We start from the raw sequence: 19,719 nt of genomic DNA, 5'->3' as shown, positions 1-19,719 counted from the left end.
CAATCTCCAACTCATGGACATGTACCCCACTGGCATCAAACCGGTTGAATCAACAAGGCATCCAACCTCCCCGACCGCCAATTTCGATGATGACCACACATGGCTTGCGACGCGAATCGACTTTATCTATCTGTTCCACGCCTCCGAGTCTCATCACGAAGATATCTCGCCTGATGCTGAATTAGCGGCGGCGGGCTGATTCTGCTTGACACTGCTGACACGCTTATCTTTGAGGGGCTAAAGAGGCTTGTACGCAGAGAAGACAACCTCTGGGTGGGGACCAAAGAAGGCTACCATGGTTTGAATCAAATCATTCCTCAGGTGTTCCAGATAATTGCGTATAACTGGTCAATTTTCATCGCTGAAGCCGAGGAGCATCTGGACCAGATTGTGAGCAGTAATTTGTGAGACCGCGCAAGAATAAGCAGCTAATGCCATGTCTGAAACAGAGCCAGACCATCACAGAACAACAGACGTCGCATGAGCGCCAAAAAGAACTCTCAGTTTCCCTTCACAAATTCTCTAGGCTCTGGACAGTCGCCCGCAGCCGCGTTGAAAAAGCAGCCCGAGTTGCGGACTACATGCGCCACAATGACATTGTCTCGCAAGCGCCAGAGTTCGAGCCTCTAAGAAACTCTTTGAGAAGAATAGAGTATGATTTTAATACCCAAGAGAAGAGGATTGAAGATCTTGATGCGACCACTAAAGTCCTAGTGAATTTGGTAAGAGAATGATGAGCTACTGGAATATCAAGACAAACGGGCTGATCTGCGGAACTGTGAAGGTCTTCCAGCTTGCTTCGTTCACGGACACGGTTGTAGCTATTCAGGAGACCAAAGCGGCGAATTACCTCGCAGCTAGCATCCGACGTGTAGCGTTGCTGACTTTCTTTTATTTGCCTTTGCAAGTCGCTGCGGTAAGCCTCTATCTGTTTAGAGATCAAGCTATGTCCTGCTGATCAAAGTCATCAACTAAGAGTATCTACGGTATGAATATCTATGAGATAACTGGTGAAGACCGAGCCCATCGCATCTGGGAGTATGTCTTGTTGTCATTGTCTCCGATGGGCCTAACCTTCTTGGCATGGTACCTGTGGTCAAGCCTTCCCAATGTCGTTCAATCAAAGCATCTTCGCCGTCAACAGAATGGGGGCATGTCGTCGCCGCTCTTTACGGGCCTCAGGAACGGGCTCTCAAAACGTCGGCACTGGAAACGGCAGGGCGGCAATGACATCGAGATGCTTCCAAGGGGGGGAAGCGAAGGCCTTGGACCGGAACACAGGTAGGCCTATGAAATCAATGGTTTCTTAAGTTCAACTTCTCCGAAACTGTCAGTGAGATCTTGGTTAGGGATTCACAAGCTGCGCCGAGACCCCCTTTCTTCCCTTCTAAGTTTTCTTCTTCGCAGTTTACCGCCTAGAAGCGCACTTTATTAATTACTGTATAACTCTAACGGGGAAATATATAGAGGGTTATAGCGTAACCTCTATAGCTAACTTATAGGGTATATAAAGGGGATTTTTAAACTACTTAGCTAAGTAGAAGTAACCCCCTATTATACTATAACTTATATTTAAAGTTTTCTAAAATAAATTTTATATATACTTCTTATTTAATTAATATAGTTTTTATTATTAGTAATATTAAACATTTAAAAGAGATTAGTTTACTATATATTTAATAATAGTTTAGTTATATTTTTATAACTAAAAATAATAATATAATATCTCTATACTTCTTTATAATATATATTAAGTTCTTAGAAAACCTTTAGAACTAAGTTCTCTATTAAATTAAATAGAGATTTAAAAAAATTACTAAGAACTTAAAAAATAAGAATAATATAAGGGAGATTAATAGGATATTTAATAAGAAATATAGTAAATAGCTCTAAGAGTTAATTACTATTATTACTTTTATTTAAAAATATAGTAGTTAAGAAAACTAACTTAGGTTAGGGTAGAGGAAAAAAGGGTCTTTATATTCCCTATAGTTATATAAAAATTCACAAAAGAATTCTTCACAAAATGCTGCGCTGAGACTTGACGTATCTAACCTGTCATCTTCGTGTCTCAGTCTGCGACAGGTATTTCTCCAGGTCGGTTCATTCTTCGGAGACCAGCCTGTTGGATCAGCTAGGTAGATAGCCTGGGAAAATCACATTGTCATAGCATCTGGGGCCACAGAGATCTACTGTTGTGTCCATGATCAAGCTTACCCAGTTTTAGCCGTTCTTGGCTGGGGCATTCATCGTTGATTGCCCAGTGCATGTGTTTTAAGTTGCGAAACCGAGCACACTAGCCCATCGTGTCTGAAGCGGAAGCCACGGAGAGAGGCGGTCGTCGTCGTCGCCGTCGTCAGGGGCCAAGAACCAAGGTCAAGGGAAAAGAAGGAAAAGGTAATCAACAATGCAAATGTAGGGAATGGCTGTTGCTGTGCCACGATACATGGATCCCGTGGCATCTCTGCGGATGTGCATATTGTCGTCAGACAAAAAGGATTAGGGGAGCGACGCACAAACCACCAGGTCTACTCTATGTGAGACGTGCTGAAGACAAATACGACACATGTGTACCATGCAGTCCCTTGACATCACTTGATATATATCTATTAGTATCTCTCAATAAAATCTCTCTTACGTCGATAACCGATCACGAAATGGCTGTCATCCACCCACCACGACGGATGCCCAATCAGCAAGCAAAAAACAACATGAGCGGAGAGGATTGGCTCTTCCACGGCATACCCCAAGAGCTACGCAACAACGTTTTCTCGCACCTTTTCGCTTCTACGAGGCTCAGTCATGGGAAGCGATACGTCGGTAGACTGAAAAGAATCAGGATCAAACCAGCTCCAAATGCCCTCGCCATATTGCGAACTTGTCGAACAGCTTACAACTCAATCGGAGACACCTGGATCGGCCATGTACTCTTCCATTTCGAGGATCCTGAGACGATGCTCGACATGCTGCTGTCGGCACCTCCTGGAACAATACCAAAAATCAGGCATATGCGCGTTGTGGGCGATCCTCTCCAGCTGGCAGTTGACTACCCAAGACGCAGCGACCTCTGCGTTTTCTATCAGTTAGCCTCTGTTCTCAAATTTCTCCCGAATCTATGTTTAGAAACACTCACTGTGCTTGGCACTCGATCTCCCCCAATTAGTTACAGCACTCTCACGGGTCTGATTGGTGTAAGCCATGGATGGAAGGAGCTTCGATATATCAGCCATAGCTCGGCACTGCTAGGTTACGGACCGTTCAGCGCGATGGCCAGGGAACCAGCGAGTCGCCTGGATCTGGTAGCCCACATGGACGAAGCTGTGCCATTCGGTCATGTTTTCCATGACGAGTCAATCATGGATAGATATCTGCGATGGCCTCAGCCATACACGTAGCAAAAGTTGTTGGACGATCGGGATGACGCCGCCACTGTCACCATCTACCGCTCAACCATTTCTGGGAAAGCATGCAACGTCCTTGATGCAAGCACGCGTGTTCCAGTTTCTCAGGATACGCGTTTGCCGGGCAATTTTGGAGTTCAGAGACACTTCATGAATGGGGAGGAGAAAAGGAAAGAAATCATGGTGATTGTCAAGAAAAGACGACAAGAGGATCACAGACACAGTGAAAGCCTCCCACTTAGTGGAAGTGACATTCAGCAAAGCGATATTCAGGAAGACTTTGGCAGCAAAAGTTGGACACACATTCGCAAATGGGGGTTGGAAGAACCAGCTAAGAGCTTGTTCCGCATAAGAGCACGTATCTATGACCCTGATACAAACGAGATCAGAGAGGAAGATAACGATGAGCCCGTGGAAGTTGAGGTTGACGCCTACAATCATGTCGACCATTATGTTTGGCCTCCGAAACACTTCACGACGCCGCCAAAATCAAAACGTTGGCGCCCCATGTCGGATATGATATACTACGCTATGGGGGGCGCACACACCTTGGAGGAAGCCGAACGATGGTGAAGAGTTTGTGAGAGTGGAGTGGCTGTGCTTGCCTTTTGGTGTCTCAAATGCAAGAATCAAGGAGTTCACGTGTCCTCACACTCTGTCATCCTACAGAGAATTCTTTGATTGTTTAGACTACATGGCCTCAAATACCTTCCTAGCCACTCATCGTCTGAAAAGTGCTGTAAAGACACGGTTCTACATTGATTGTACTTGGAGAGATCTCGCATTGCATAGCATCAGACCTTGTTATATGATGACCCTCAGAGACTCCAGTTAAACTTGCTGGTGAGAGCAAAACCGCACCTCTACCCCCCCTAAATTCTCATTGATACTTCTTTGATTCTTGCAAAAACTTCCTCGCTGGGACTTTCTGCTCGAATAGCTTATTGAGAACTTCGGGCGACATGCCCTTAATCTCTGGTAGCCGGAAGAAAGCCCAGACGATTAACAGCAACGTGAACGCCACCGCGGGGAAGGCTGCCTTTCCCTTCAAATTACCCTCTTGTGGGTTCAACAAGTACGGAGATGCAATGGTGTTGATAATTGAAAGAAAGTAATAGGTGTTCCTCCCAAGCGAGATTGTCTTGACCCTGATATTGGTTGCACCAACATTGGCGGCGATGCCGTAAGGTACGGGTCCAATGCTTGCACCTGGTCGGCACATCAGCTTGGGCTTATCGGTCGATGATGCGAAGAGTACTTACCGTAAATGAAGAACCAGACCAAAAGCATGGCGCACTGGGCCCATCTCACGTTGTCTCCGGAAGGCGTGCTTGTTGCCAAGTCAAGGAAACCGACGAGAGACATGACCGGGAACATGGCAATGAGCCCACCAAGGTACATCGTACGCCAACCGAATCTTGTCATCAAAGCCCACGACGACACTGTTCCTACGAACGCAAGGCCAGCATTGCCTGTAAGGTATCCCTGGTCAGCGTGATCACATGTGAGCCAGAACCGCACTAACCTATCGACAGATTGAAGGAGTCCGACGAGTCGAGGCCAGCAAGGGTGAAGAAGTAGGTGATGTAAACTTGGATGGCGAATCCAGGTAGGATTTGGCAGCCCCAGCTGACCATTGCAATTTCTGTCCGGCGCAGGCTGTCACCTCTGAAGCAGTCTAAGTATGATCCTTGGATGCTCATCAGGCATTCCGCCTCAATAGTACGGACAATTGTGGCAAGCGAATCTTTGGGGTCGATGACTGTTAGGGGCGCAGATACTAACCTGCGGAGGCTGTTTTCAGCCTCCTCAATTCGCCCCTTTCTTGCAAGCCACCAAGGACTTTCTGGAGCTAGGTATGTGGCCACCATCAAAGGCAGAGGCCATATCCACTGGAGCGCGAAAGGTATCCTGTAGGACCATTCACCCTCTATGCTGAGAGTGCCGGACAAGACGCCAAAGGCCAGTATCTTTCCCATAACCCAACAGAGATTGACATACACCGTGAGATAGCCGCTGAGTTGAGGAGGGCTAACTTCAGCGGCGTAAGAAGGGGTTGCGGCGGCAAAGAAACCACAAGGCAGGGATCTGTCATCGACAGGACTAAGTCAGCTGGAGTTGCTTGCCCAAGGGTTGCCTTGAATGCGACTTACAACAGGAGCATTCCAACTGTGAGAACCTCAACAGATGGCGCAAAGAATGTGATGAAAATGAAGCCGATCAAGGCAGCATGCGAAGCTATTATGACTTTTCGCAGGCCCCATCGGTCTGCGCAGTAACCGTTGGCAAATACTCCGATGATCATGCCGACCAAGTTGGCCATTGACAGACCAATTTGCCAGCGCGCCGGCACAGAATAGCTTCCGTTTGGTAGTTCCACGCCATACTTATTTTGGAATTGCGGAAAAGCGTAGAACGAGTTGATTAGAAGAAGGTCATATGACTCCATGATGGTTGCGTTGGACACACAGAGAGACCATGCGACAGCCTTCCAGTAGTAGCGGAATGTCTGTCTCAAAGTCAAGGTTTCTGACCCTTGAGAAGCTGAACCTAGCTCACGAATGCCATCTTTGTCAGCAGAGTCTTCAACATGAGTCGCAGAGAGCTGGTCTTTCATGATGTTACTCGCGGCATGCAGGCGTGAAATCAATTTGCAAAGAGAGGTGTCGGGATGCCCGTGATCATGACAGTCCAGTCCCAGATGTGGGGGGTTTACAGCTCTTATAATCATCAAGTGAATTTCTATCAATTACACGTCGGTTGCTGTTATCCTTCACACCAAGCAAATCCCCTACTTCGTGTTCAGCTGGTCTTTTGCACAATTGCAATGATGGGTGCCCCCTTGTGAGTTCCCACCAGACCGGTAATGCGGAGACCCCGCGGGGAACGTCATGAGAACCAGCACTTCAAGACCTAGAACCCTGCCAGATATTTTCTCAAGATCCCACGAGACCGGTTCAGCGTGTCGGCAGTCGGTCGCGTTGAGTTGGGATTGGTCGATCGAGAAAAGGTCATGTACTTGATGGAGTGAAAGGACATAGGAAGAACTCGCGCCCCCGCTCATCAAATCACGCAAGAAAGACCGGTTGTCGGATTCGTACCATTTCTGACTCGATGAGGGGAGCTCGATGTTCAGCTGCTCGTTCCTTCAACACTGACCAGGTTCTGGTTGCCGTCTTTGGAAGTCGGCCGGGGGTCTCCATGCTCCCCCACTCACGATTGACGAATCATCATCGCACTGCTCCGGTTGCCGATCGTTCGCCGACTACCGTAGTTTGCATTAGCCTGGAAGCAACGCAGTGCCCACCTCGGGCAGTAGACGTCTCATCCAGGACCGATCCGACCGGATTTCACCCGAGTCGTCCACGAATCGATCCTATTGAGAGGACGGGAAGGCATAGTAGACGTCAGGGAGTGTTTGTTCTTCAAGAAGTTTCCATTTCCCATCTCTTTCGTCTGTATCAAGCAGAACGCCCAGTCGTACCATCATGGAGTCCCAAAACCGCCCCAACATTGTCTTCATTATGGCAGACGATCATGCCGCCAAGTCTATCTCTTGCTACGGTGCTGGTATCAATAGCACCCCCAATCTTGACAGAATTGCCCAAGAAGGCATGCTATTTCATCATTGCTATGTCACCAACAGTATCTGTACACCATCTCGAGCGGCAATTCTATGCGGCACGTACAACCACGTCAACAACGTCACGACCCTAGACTCCAAGCTCAACAGCAGGCTTCCGAATGTGGCCAAACAGCTCCAGACCGGTGGATATCAAACTGCAATGGTGGGCAAGTGGCATCTTGGAGAGGGTGCTAACTGCGAACCGACCGGCTTTGATTACTGGAGCGTCGTCCCAGGACAGGGCGAGTACTGGGACCCTCAGTTCATCGAACCTGGTCCCCATGGCGGCAAGTCCACCATGAATCGGGTACCAGGCTACGCAACAGATGTCATCACCGACAAATGCATCGACTGGATGTCGAATCGTGACAAACAGCGCCCTTTCTTCCTCATGTGCCACCACAAGGCTCCCCACCGCAGTTGGGAGTGCGACAACAAGCACAAGCACCTCTACAACGACCCGGTACGACTACCTGACACCTTTACGGATGATTATAAAAACCGGGCAAATGCAGCCAAAGTCGCCAAGATGCGTGTCGCCGAGGACCTCACCTATGGAGACCTTGGGATCGTCCAGCCTGAGGGGCCCAGCAGTGAAGTTGGCCAGAAGATGATCGACATTTGGTGGTGGAACGATCGCAAAATTCCTGCCCCTGAGGATGTCACAAAGCTCAAGCTAGTCTGCAAAGATGACGGCACAGTCTTCACTTTCAAGACTAAGGAGGAGCTCGCAGAGTTCAAGTTCCAGCGATATATGCAACGATATTTGCGAACGATACAAAGCATCGATGACAACGTCGGCAGAATGCTCGACTGGCTGGAGTCCGAGGGTCTTGCAGAAAACACTATCGTTATTTACACGTCTGACCAGGGCTTCTTCCTGGGTGAACACGGTTGGTTCGACAAAAGGTTCATGTACGAGGAAAGCTTCCAGATGCCGTTCATGATCCGATACCCCAAGGCCATTGAGCCGCAGTCTGTGTGCAATGATATTATTTGTAACGTGGACTTTGCACCGACCTTCCTCGACTTTGCCGGTGTCCGGATCCCGAGCTACATGCAAGGGCGATCCATTCGACCTCTCCTCCTCGGAGAAGATCGAGTCGAGCCGTCTTGGCAGCAAGTGGCATACCACAGGTATTGGATGCATCGAGATGTAATCCACGAAGCCTATGCGCATTATGGTGTGCGCGATCAGCGATATAAGCTGATCTACTGGTACAACGAAGATTTGGGAATGGAGGGTGCGCGTCCCGGTGGGGAAGAAAAGGAGTGGGAGCTCTTCGATTGCCAGGAGGATCCGCTCGAGCTCTTCAACTGCTACAACGACCCCAAATACCTAGACATAGTGAAGAAGATGACAAAGCTTCTTAGCGAGAAGATGGCTGAGATTGGGGACGAACCGATACATACCAAGTTGGCTGTATCAAAGTTGCTCAATGGCGTCCACTGAGAGCGCCGGGTTTTGGAGGCTAGTTGGCAAGCTCCACGTTGCAATTGCCTAAAGGAGTAGGAGCATGGGTTATGTGCCGGAGCATCAAGGCTGTCCGCGTTACCATCTCAATTAATAATACGAAATCCGAGTACCAACTATTGCACTTGCTTGATCTAGTAGGAGCATATTCTTACGGTTAAGATTGATGCTTCTGCAGTGACTGATCGATGAACATGATCGATGTATATAAGGGCGTAAAAGTCCCGTCCTTGCGGTTTGAAGATTCGTTATCAAACTCGAACAACAACCGCTACCTTTGATACTTCTATAAATTTACACAAAGCAAATATGTCACACAGCCGGAAATCTGTCATCAATTTGGTTCTAGGCGCCGCCAATGTAAGTTCTACCAACGCCATTGCTGGAGTATGTCTGACCATGGCTATGTGCAGATCGGGGACAAGTCTATCGACGCCATGGCACGTTTTGACACACCTGACGAGGTCAGGTCTTTCCTAGACGTCTTCGCAAGGCGTGGGTATAACCAAATCGATACTTCGCGCATGTATTCACCTCATGCACCGGGAAGCTGCGAGCCTAGGCTTGCAGCTGTTTCAGCGGGTGAACGATTTGTCATCGACACCAAAGTCATGTCTTGGAAGCCAGCAACCCATGCTAAGAACGAAGTCTTGTCCGAGATCAACCTCTCGCTCGAGACATTGCGGATCCCGCAAATCAACATCGAATATCTGCATGTTCCTGACCGTGACACCCCGTTCGAGGAACCATGTAAAGCTATGACTCAGGCATACAACGAAGGAAAAATCAAGCGTTGGGGGATTTCTAATTACACAGCAGAAGAAGTCCAACGGTTTGTCGATATTTGCGAGGAATACGGCTATGTGAAACCGAGTGTTTACCAGGGTCAGTACAATGCAGTTGTACGAAGTGGCGAAAAGGATCTTTTCCCTATTCTTCGGAAGAATGGGATTGCTTTCTACGCGTACAGCCCCGCTGCTGGAGGCTTGTTTGCTGGCAATCACAAAAACGCCAAGGCTGGTGGGCGATGGGACAGATCGGTGAGCACACTCCCCTAACAGCTGGCGCTGCCTGTCTCGCTCGGTGGGCTGATTATGGATTCTTTCATCACAAGATTTCCTCTGGCGAGGTGTATGCAAATCTCTACTTGAGACCCTCCATCATGGCCGCCACCGAAAAGGCACTTGAAACCGCATCTCGGCACGGCATCGCCGGTCACGCCGTTGCGCTTCGTTGGACGGCACATCACAGCGTTCTTAGTAGCAAGCACGGCGACTCGATCATCATTGGTGCTTCTAGCGTGAATCAGTTGGAGTCCAACATTGACATGATTGAACAAGGACCATTGCCGCACGATGTGGTGGCTGCTATCGAAGCGGTGTATGAGGAGATCGGCGACGAAATTCCGTACCATTTCTAGGGAGACCCATCATTCATGTTTCTCTATGCGGAGAACTGCGAGGAGCTAGTCCTAATGTAGTAGGAGCAACTCTTGGCGAACTTCAAGGCAGTTTTTCGGCGAGTTTTGTGCTGACAAATGTGGATTCTTTCATACCAATGATAATCTGACTCGGAACTGACTCTCAAGAGCGCAACTTGCCTGCGAACGCTTCATCTAAGTCGCCACGATTTTCCTTCATCTTCTTCAGCCTGATTCTAGGTCACTCTTGAAATGGAGTTCATTACTATGGTCCACCCGGCTCAAAAAGACTCGGCCAACCTGAGACGGCAGGCTCATTCCCATGCTGCTCGTGTTGCTCACGCTCGGGCAAGAAGGCGTCGCATGGCGGAGCACACGCAACGTAGAGAAATATCGGGGGTCGCAGAAGGTGACAGCGAGGGTGCCTATTCAGAGGAGCGCATGTCAAGTAATTGGAAAAAATTGGCATCATTCGTACGTGACGAAATAACTCTGGTGCTTCCGCCAAATATTTCTGGGGCATTCGAGCACGAACCCTTGGCGAGCTTTCTTGGGTCACTCACACCAAGAGAGCATTACATGTTTCAGCATTGTGAGTTGCACTTAATTACAGTATCATGATACGTCGTCGGTCATAAGTCGATTGCAACGTGCACAAGTGAGCTGACCACACTCCTAGATGTTCAAGTTGTCGTGCCCGAAATGCTTAGTCAATGCCCAGTATTAAATTACATGGGCAAGCACAACGACCATGTACGAAATAATTGGGTGCTTCTAAGCTCTGAAGACACAGACTTTCTCAAAGGTTTCTTACTTGCGGCCTGCCGTCACCTTTCTACTGTCAAGTCAGAAAAAGAGTACGCCGAAATCGCCATTCAATACAAACTCAGATATATCCAAGACCTTCGGCGCACGATCTTGTCAGATGGTCCTTCGTCGAGACGCGAAGCCGTCACAAGAGCCCTGGTTTTAGCATTCGACGATGTATGTTATGTGATGACTTTCAATGCAATGGCTGCGCTGACTGTCACCCTAGATTATGATTCAGGACATATCAATGGCTTCAAACCACGTACTCGGAGCTATAAATATCATTCAAGCGGCAGGAGGCAGTCAAGTACTTGGCTTGAGTGACCTCGTTCGCTACATTCTTTACAACTGTGTGCACGCAAAGCGGCTTCTAGACTGGATGCCGGTACTTGATTGAATCACTCGAGTTTCACCCTCCACCATGGCAGTAATAAATTACCGGCAGAGCCCTTTTGCAAATTAGCTATCGGCCGAATAGAGACAAAAGATGGCAAACACAATAGAAACAAAAGATTTCAGATCCACAGATATTATAATGTAGACAACACAGACAAAACAGTCAACATGGGCAGCAGATACCATCAGAAATACCCTTCGATCGTGCGAAACTGAAAGATTAGAAAAGCCCGGATCCCATCAGAAGTAGTGCTCGTCTGCTTCCATCGGCCACTCATCGAGACCCCAAGTTTCGTTCCAGTCGCCCCAAAATCTTGTATCGGAGGCCTCAACTAGGTTTTCGACCATTGGCACGTCCTCATTCCACTCAGTCGTGCCTGACATCAAATCTGCGGTAGATGTTTCCACCAAGCTTAAACTTTGGCTTGGTGTGGTGTTACTTACTGGAACCTCGACGCTGCGAGACCTATGGGCCATTGCGTGCTGTGTTTGTTTCGCTGCTTCATTCGAAGAGCTTACTGCAGCCGAACTGTCGTCAACAAATCGCGCTTGTCTCAATATGCTATGAACGGCCAGGTTCTGGTGTTTCTTCGCCATAATTGCGAATTTCGGTCGATGTGGACTTGTCTTCCCACTATCCAGCGGAGGAATATGATCATTCCCAGGTGTTGATGGCTGATATGCCGCGATAGCACATTCTAGGTCGTCAAGAATGAAACGTGCTATTGTTGAGCCTTTGAATAGACTATGTATGACATTGAATGTTGAATTGGCCTTGTTAAGAGCTGTATCCGGATCGAGACCCGAGTTATATGGGTTGAGATTGGATTTGCCGAGGAAAAGGAGTATCCGTGTTGCATGATAGCTGCAAATGGCGATGTCGACATCGGGTACTCTTATATCAAGTCTTAGTTCGCTGAAGTCGTGGAGAATCTCAAGGATAGATGTGGCATGCTGAAAGCATTCTGTTGCAGCCGTTGCCATAAACTTTTGAGAGACTGCGCTAAGAACAACGTCTGACGCAGCCTCGGAGTAACCGGAGAGAAAAAGGCGATGCAAATCGCAATGTCCTTGGTGCGATGACAAATGCGATACTACATACCTCAAGAGCCAACGAGACGTCGAGTGCTTCCGTAGAGTCGCCTTACAGTATGGTTTGACCTTCAGCGCCTGGAGACCATGTGAGAATGACTTTGCGAGAGCTTCAAGTTGCGGTAGCGGTGTTCCAGAGAGCCACATCTGCCGCTTCAATCTTGAAATATCTCTCCTTATAGTAGCCGCTCGAATGATTGTGGAGAGAAGCCCGCCCTCAGGATCGCTCCCCAGAGACAAAGAGGGCGAGTTCTCATTGGTCTCAGGGTTGTGGAGCAATGTAAGTTCCTCTTCAGAGCAGGGGAGTTTCAGATAGACATTCTCAAATGGGCAAAGCTCGCATTCGGGCAGACCGTTCGAAAAGTGCCCATCCAAAAGTATTAAACCCCACATAAGTCGACGCCTAATCTCTTGGGCAAGTGGGTGTATGTCTGTCCGCTCGTACTGCAATCGAAGAGCACTTGCTGCTCTAGAAACAATCGATGAAAGCATGAAGGCCTTTTGAAGCCCGCCAGTCTCGATGTGGTACTGACAGATGAGAAGCAGTGCTTGGGTACGGAAGATTGTGGGATGCTCCAAATGAGACCATACTAGGTTCTCTGCCCTCTGAACCCATACCGAGGTTGAGTCTGGATGAAAAGCGGCGCGATGCAGACGGGTTGCGGAAATAGCGCATATGGAAAGAATCAGGCTTTCATCGAGGCTACCCTCTTGACATCGTTGCCCTATTGACCGTTCATGCAAGAAAGAATACAAAGGAAGAGGATAAAGATGGTTGAAGAAATCATCTACTAGTTGGATTTGTGTGTCAGTAGGTGGTAAGGCCTGAGCCCGTGGGTCCGAATGATAGTTTCGTCGAGGTTGCTCGAGATTGACAAGACTTGACTCTGCAGCACTCAAAGACACTGTGGAGTCTGAAACGTTGTAAGCATCGGCTTTGTCAGAATCATCATGAACGGCGACCGTTCCCAATGATTGTTTGGTCTGAGTTTGTGATCTGCGTCGTTTTGCTTCTGGATATTCACAATCTCGACCCCGCCGCCGACAGCCGGCGCAAGTTGGGCTTTCGCCTGAACACTTGATCTTCTGCGCGCGGCATTCATTACAAGCCCGCTCGCCGCGTCGACGCTCTAATTGCGTCGGTGTCGGGTCCGAGGTCAAGGAAGTTGATTCAAAGGAACACCGGTAACCGAGGCGTTTGCAGGCTGTACAGCCATTCGGCCAGCCCTGGCATCTGACCTGACTGGCGATTTAGTCACTGAGTAAACGTACGTACATGCTTGGGAGGCTTACCTTTCTAGTTCGACATTGATAGCACGTGGTCCTAGATCTAGGTGCCGGCATAGCTCCCTTTTTCCCCTTCTACTGAAGAATGGTGAAGGGATTATTGTGTGAGGCCTGACTCGAATGAAGAATTGGGTGGAGGTGCCGCCGAGATCCGGCTTCCGCAGGGAATGGGGCACGCCGGTCTGTCTCCAACCTGGGCATGTCACTCTCCACACCGCGTCAAACCGAGGTGACAGGGTCCGGACGGCAGCTCAGAGCATGGAGGCAAATCAATAATCTACCTCAGTTTTACCAAAATGGCTAGAATGTCTGTATGATGTAAAGTCCAGACTGCACTTCTCCTTCACAGCTTGTACGTACCGTGCGGCGATGAAAGGACTTGTTGAGTCATTAGGCTGAGTTCTTGCCCTGCGACACAAGATCTTCGCTTCTTAAAATTGATCAAATAAATATGGCCAGATCCCACGCTACAGCGCGCTTTTACAGTGTGCAAATGCCTTCCATTGCAAGTCAAATATGAACGCTCAAATGCTCCCCGAAGAAACTCCTCCTGCTTGTACAGGCCGTTTTCCATAAATAGACCAACTAAGAAGAGTTCGTTAGCTCGCAAGATATCAGTTGCAACTGCTCTTCAGGCTTTGTCCACTTACATTGAGAAATACGCATGGATATTCCTGTCAGAGAACTCTTTCAGATTCTCTTCCATCAAAGCAAGGACATTCTCCCTTGTCCAGCCGAGCATTCTTGTCAGCAGGGCCATACATATTCCTTCCCATCCTCTGACCAGGTTTTCGTTATGCCAGACCCCTAGTTCTTTATGTCGTATTTCTCTCGGCCATGTATTCGTAGGCCACTTGAAATGCAGGAGGGTGACGTCAGTGAATCCAGCCTCCATCATGATTGATTTCAATTCCTTGACGTCCTGGTATGGCCGTCCGTATAGTGTTGACGCCTGCTGTAGTAATCGTGCCGTTCTCGAGACTGAGTGCTCTGGTCGCAAAGTGCCATCGTCGGATAATGGGGTAATATCAACCTCGACTAATTCCAGCCACCCGCCAGGATTGAGATTGCTTGAGACAAAATTAGGCATGGTCGCATCGAAGACGCAGTTGACCTACTCGTAGCATTTTCGAATATACTCATTCCAGTCACCAACAGATGAGTTCATCATTCGACTATGGATGTAGTCGAAATGCCGACCGAAAGGCCATGGCTCCTCAAAGTCTGCTATCTCGAACCGCACGTTTGGTGGCAAGCTAGAATTATCAGCATCAATATTTGGTCATCAGAAGCGGCTGGGCAAGGCTATACAAATCTGGCTGCACAGGAGAAAGGTCTATCCCACGAACCTGCAACGCATAAGCATAATATCAGGGTTGCGAGGATAATAACAAACCTCTGCTTCTGGGTGCTCGTCTCCAAAATCTATCGCCCAGATCCCAGTCCCAGTCCCGATATCGAGGACGTGGCCAGCGCTGGCTCCCTTATCACAGGGAGGGGCCATTCCGAGCTTGTCGCTGAAAGTGAGTAGGAATAGAGTATGTTGCAAATCTGGCTCGCATATTAGACACACGAGTCTTGATGGGGAAAGATCGCGTTGGCTCTCGCCTACATGTATATGATTCAAAAGGCATGGTTGTTGAGAGGCCATCACTGGAGTGGGTGAAGGCGACGATGCAGGTATTCGGTGGTCAGGGCAGATAGAGGGGTCACAAGAGCAGAGTCCCGATGACTGAAGATGATGGAAGACATGTCACTGACATTATAAATGAACCAACGGAACTATTGAAAGGAACTCACCAAGTCTCTCAATTTCCTTCTCATCATTGGGGATGTTGTATTCTGAAATCTCATTCAGCCTAGATCTCCCGGCGAAGCACGGTTCCCCTTGCTTCACAATACTCACTTCCATCCTTATATCTGTGATAAGTTCTACCATTTTCAACGCGATAGTCCATGATAGAACTTGCAAGACTCCCTCTTGATGAAGCAAGGGTTTGCTGGACAAGATATCGGAGTCAGCTCCGCTGGTAGATTGAATACATGGCGAAAGATCACATCAAATATTGGAGGCAGGCACTGACAATTCCAATGGCTGAGTCGTTATCCTATCGATAAGTTAGACTTCTCAATTGTAAACGAGAAGAATGAAAGATCACCTGATCGTCAGCCTCGATGACGACCTCGCGATCGGGCACGTTATTAGGCCAAGTGGCATGTTCCACCGCATGTGCGACATCGAAGTTGTCGACGTCCTCCATGCTGAGGTCGTCCATGTGGAATGAGGCTGAACCAACAAGCTGGGTCAGCGCGAGATGGTTCCAACGCGAGCCAAAACGGTGTCCTGGAACGCGGGATGTATTTAAATGCAGGGTGGGCCGACCCCTCACCCGAACTCTGGCCAATGAATAGGCATGTTCACCGACGGATGTTATGCCTGCAAGAGACACATCACCGCTGCTTCAGAGCGAATGAGAGCCGAGAAAGCGGCTGGGATTTCGTGCCACTGTAGGGCCTGTGTGCCAATTGTCTCTGCCAACCAACACACTGTCTGCAGTTTGCTCAGCCAGGCGCATAAATAGCCCTGCCGAAGGTGCCATTGAGACGTCTGCCCCACGGCCGCAGTGGATGCAGCTAAGAGGTTGCAGCTGGGTGAGAGTCATTGACTTGCGTCAAAATTGTAAATCTGACAGAAGCAGACTACTCTCAGAGGGCCCAAGGCACACTTCTTCAGGCAGCAAGACAACGCATTCGATGCCCTAGAGGATGATAGTTGACCATTCAGATCGGACCAGCCCCCCCTTCTAAAACCCCCGACAAAACGCTGTGAAGACAGTGCACGCGGTCCAAACTCGATGCTTGCAAAAGGATCTCCGATTCCCGTTGCGCTGCAGCAGGACCACCTAGTATCCCTGCTTTTGCATCCCAACTTGCTAGGGGATAAGACTCATCGGAACTTCTCTGGGCAGTCCAAGACGGTGCTAATCCCCTTTCTCCCATAACCTTGGCCGGAATGGTCGGCGATTCAATTCGACGATCATTGCTTGTCACTATCTTGGGTGAAAAACGACGATCTTCATCTCGTTGCAAATGCCACTCTCCGAGGTTGCAGTCAGCACAAAATGATGCATAGCACGAATACATACACCGACGTTCAAAGTTGCATTCAAGTGCGCTATGTGCTCAGGTGTACAGGCCTAATGGAGTGCAGCACATCCCTATCCCCCCTCCGCTCTCACCATAACCAATCCATAAATCTAGCCTGTTAGCTGCGGTCGGGATACCTGTGGTTTGAACAAGCTTACCTCTCGTAACGCGTCGCCGGGGGGTTGATAACCAAAGCAGCCTCATGCGCTTCAACTTCAGCTAGTCCAGTCCTGAAGTCCATGTCCTCGGGCTTGACGATTGACGTGTGCTTTACTATTTTCCAACCAACGAATATGATCACTAAGAGCGTCAGTCTCCGTTCCTACTGAAATATCGAAGACTGAAACATGAGTCCATGATCAGTCTGAGTGGAAAGCATACGAAAAAACACAAGCGTAAAGTATGCCGTAAAGAAACCAGAGAAACTCCAATGGCCCTCGATGAAAACTCCTAGTGACGTGTCAGAAATACGCTCCTAGAGGTTGTCCGGTCTCGACTTGCCATAGCCATTCGTAAGCAGGATAATGCCGACCCAGAAGATGGCGAAGTAGTTGGAGTAGGCTTGAAAACTATCAGTGTCATATTTCACAGGTCCAGGACATTGTACTCAAGTGTTAACTTGCTTCTAAAAGGAAGACCTGCGGCATCGATTCCCTGCGCCACGAGGCCTTTATGAAACTGAAGGTTTGCCACCTGCACGGATTAGCAATTCGTAGTAAGCATCAATCCAGTGCATCGAAACTCACCATCATGAGAATGTAAGCAACCATGATAGCTGTGGATCCCAGATTGATAAACCAATTTAGAACGACAGCAGAAGCGGTATTGCAAGTCATGAAGGCAAGAGAAGCAACGGCGGTAGACAGGACCAATGCCGGAATGGGAACTCCTGTCTTTGTTGTTTTGGCAAAGATTTTGGGTGCTCTTCCATGTTTGGCGAGACCAAATACGGTTCGTGATGCCTGGAAAAGGAGACAGTTTGTACAACCCCAAGCAGATGTGATGCTGAGAATAAGACGTTAGCGATGCTATCCCCAAAGGTGCAAACTGTTCTTACACAACTGCATTACAAAGATCAGGAAGGAAAGATATTTCAAGTCTGTTCATTGCAATGATGAAAGGCGACTTGGCAACTCCATTGTCACTTGCGATGGCCGTGACTGAGATTAGTGTCAGCATTGTGGAGACATCGTCGAGTGACAAACATTAGAACTGACGCATGGTGGGGTCATTGTACGGTACTAGCAGCCCAACTGCGAAGACTGAGAGAATAAAGAAGAAGATCAACCGATAGATAACACGCCTGACAGCTTTGGGGATATTGCGGCGCGGGTTGACGGCCTCCGATGCGCAGTTGGCAATGAAGTCAGGGCCGCCGATGGCAAAAGCCGCCGTGTTGAAGACCCCCCAGATGGATAAGAATCGGCCTGTGGTTCCCGTTGTGTATGTCTCGTTGAAAGCCCCAGGGTCTCTCCAGTATCTGAAGCCGATGCGGTCGTGTTTAGGATTGCCGCCGAGGACAACGACGAAGGTGAACAGCAAAAAACCAAAGATCAGGAAGATCTTGAAGATTGAAGCATAGAACTCTACCTCACCAAAGTACTTGACCGCAAGGCAGTTGAGAACGAAAACGACTCCTAATGTGCAGGCTACCCAGACGCCGGGGTTGATATCCGGGAACCAGTAAGACCAAAGGCCAGCCAAGGCAGTGCAATCGGCGGCGGTGAAAATCCTGCAGAGAAAATTATCAGCTCAAAGATCCCCACGTTTACCCAGTCCAAAACTTACATCCTGAGAAAAGAAATTATGTTAAGGTCACGTTATCAGGTTCTGCTTGGTGTGCAAAGGTTACTCACATGCTGAATTCGGGTAGAGTTAGCATGCTGACATTTGACCTCACAACGGAACCCTTACCTGTATGCGTACACCCATCCCATGGCCACACCGGCACTTTCATCAACGAACCGTCCAATGTCTAAGATGTTGAGTTATCCCGTAGGGTCAGTGTGGATAACATCATATCACTTACGTGTGACGAATGAGCCTGGGACAGGTAAAAATGCCGACATTTCTCCCATGGCGTGAGCAACGCAAAGAAGAAAAATGCACCTATAAGAAGTCAGGCCATGGGTAAAGGGCCTATGCTATGCGATTTCCTCACCAAATGGAGTATCCGATGAGAAGGCCAGCGGGTCCAGCACTACTAAGCACGCCCGATGTGCCAACGAAAAGACCTTGGATTGTCAGTCATTGCGCGGATTCATATTTTGACCATGACACCTTTGCCCTAGTTGGTTGAATTTCTATGTCAACTCACCTGTTCCAATGACCCCAGAAATTGCCAGTAATTGGATGTGATGCGACTGCAACCCTCTATGAACTCCATATTCGGAAAGTTGAATGGCAGAAATCTGGCCTCGGTCGTTCAGCGACTATCACCATCGGTCAGCTTTCGTATTCTGCACGAGGAGCTAGATGAAGAAGCTCACAGAGCTAGAGTCATGAAGGTCCGGAGCGTTTGCTCCCTTCTTTTCGGCATCCATCATGTTGAGAGTTGCGAATCCGGTTGAAGTTTTGCGAATGTGATGTGATCTTAGACGGCTGAGTCTTGAGTTCATCCAATTCTCAGGACACCATCGATCTGATATACTGCGACGGATGAGGCAACGAACTCCTACATTATTAGATCACTGATGTTCAATGGTTTGCTGCTATCAGAACCGGCAGAATCTAAGCCCTACTAGCCTGCAAAGCCCACTTCAGCTTGATGCTGACATGACTCCTTAAGGCGCGCTTATCTTGAGGGTGTAACTCCAATTGTCCGTACTGGTCGGATTCTGGCTAAGGCGCGCTTATCTCCAACTTGGTATGCGTCACTAAAAATGACAATTCGCTATCACAGATCTTATTGCGATACCCTCAATCTGAGCCGTAGCCTCACCGCCTGTCACGTGACGTGCAGTATTACGTAAGCTACGCGTATAGATATTAACCTATAATATAGACTACTTTTCTAAATAGTTACTCCTATAATATACTTTTATTCCTAATAACTTATATACTTATA

The 19,719-nt window shown here is 48.5% G+C and overlaps 5 protein-coding genes across 5 annotated transcripts; 2 read left to right on the top strand and 3 right to left on the bottom strand.

Annotated features, from left to right (window-relative positions):
• Positions 1-4,281: 4,281 nt before the first annotated feature.
• Positions 4,282-6,018, bottom strand: CGCS363_v009062 (General alpha-glucoside permease; the record flags this gene model as incomplete). Its single annotated transcript, XM_036640911.1, has 4 exons — positions 4,282-4,610; positions 4,664-4,873; positions 4,927-5,504; positions 5,555-6,018. The coding sequence occupies 4 exons, from the start codon at positions 6,016-6,018 to the stop codon at positions 4,282-4,284; spliced, it is 1,581 nt and encodes a 526-aa protein (XP_036493599.1).
• Positions 6,019-6,889: 871 nt separating this feature from the next.
• Positions 6,890-8,479, top strand: CGCS363_v009061 (putative sulfatase; the record flags this gene model as incomplete). Its single annotated transcript, XM_036640910.1, has 1 exon — positions 6,890-8,479. One exon carries the CDS (start codon positions 6,890-6,892, stop codon positions 8,477-8,479), a length of 1,590 nt encoding a protein of 529 aa, XP_036493600.1.
• Positions 8,480-8,809: 330 nt separating this feature from the next.
• On the top strand, positions 8,810-9,920 carry sirO-0 (Oxidoreductase sirO; the record flags this gene model as incomplete). The annotated part of the gene is made up of 3 exons (XM_036640909.1): positions 8,810-8,860; positions 8,914-9,540; positions 9,615-9,920. The coding sequence occupies 3 exons, from the start codon at positions 8,810-8,812 to the stop codon at positions 9,918-9,920; spliced, it is 984 nt and encodes a 327-aa protein (XP_036493601.1).
• Positions 9,921-14,619: 4,699 nt separating this feature from the next.
• On the bottom strand, positions 14,620-15,781 carry LAE1-1 (Secondary metabolism regulator LAE1; the record flags this gene model as incomplete). The annotated part of the gene is made up of 7 exons (XM_036640908.1): positions 14,620-14,761; positions 14,817-14,854; positions 14,902-15,056; positions 15,306-15,347; positions 15,412-15,505; positions 15,590-15,613; positions 15,665-15,781. 7 exons carry the CDS (start codon positions 15,779-15,781, stop codon positions 14,620-14,622), a joined length of 612 nt encoding a protein of 203 aa, XP_036493772.1.
• Positions 15,782-17,127: 1,346 nt separating this feature from the next.
• PUT4-0-1 (Proline-specific permease) lies at positions 17,128-19,198 on the bottom strand (the record flags this gene model as incomplete). Its single annotated transcript, XM_036640907.1, has 10 exons — positions 17,128-17,213; positions 17,291-17,345; positions 17,399-17,657; positions 17,710-17,812; positions 17,870-18,384; positions 18,567-18,627; positions 18,682-18,761; positions 18,814-18,886; positions 18,970-19,084; positions 19,142-19,198. The coding sequence occupies 10 exons, from the start codon at positions 19,196-19,198 to the stop codon at positions 17,128-17,130; spliced, it is 1,404 nt and encodes a 467-aa protein (XP_036493771.1).
• Positions 19,199-19,719: the final 521 nt, after the last annotated feature.

This window comes from Colletotrichum siamense (genome assembly GCF_013390195.1).
Source record: "Colletotrichum siamense strain Cg363 chromosome Unknown KSG_Cg363_contig06, whole genome shotgun sequence".
Lineage (NCBI taxonomy): Eukaryota > Fungi > Ascomycota > Sordariomycetes > Glomerellales > Glomerellaceae > Colletotrichum > Colletotrichum siamense.
Note: the sequence above shows the minus strand (reverse complement) of the source record. Positions and strands in the feature narration are given on the sequence as shown.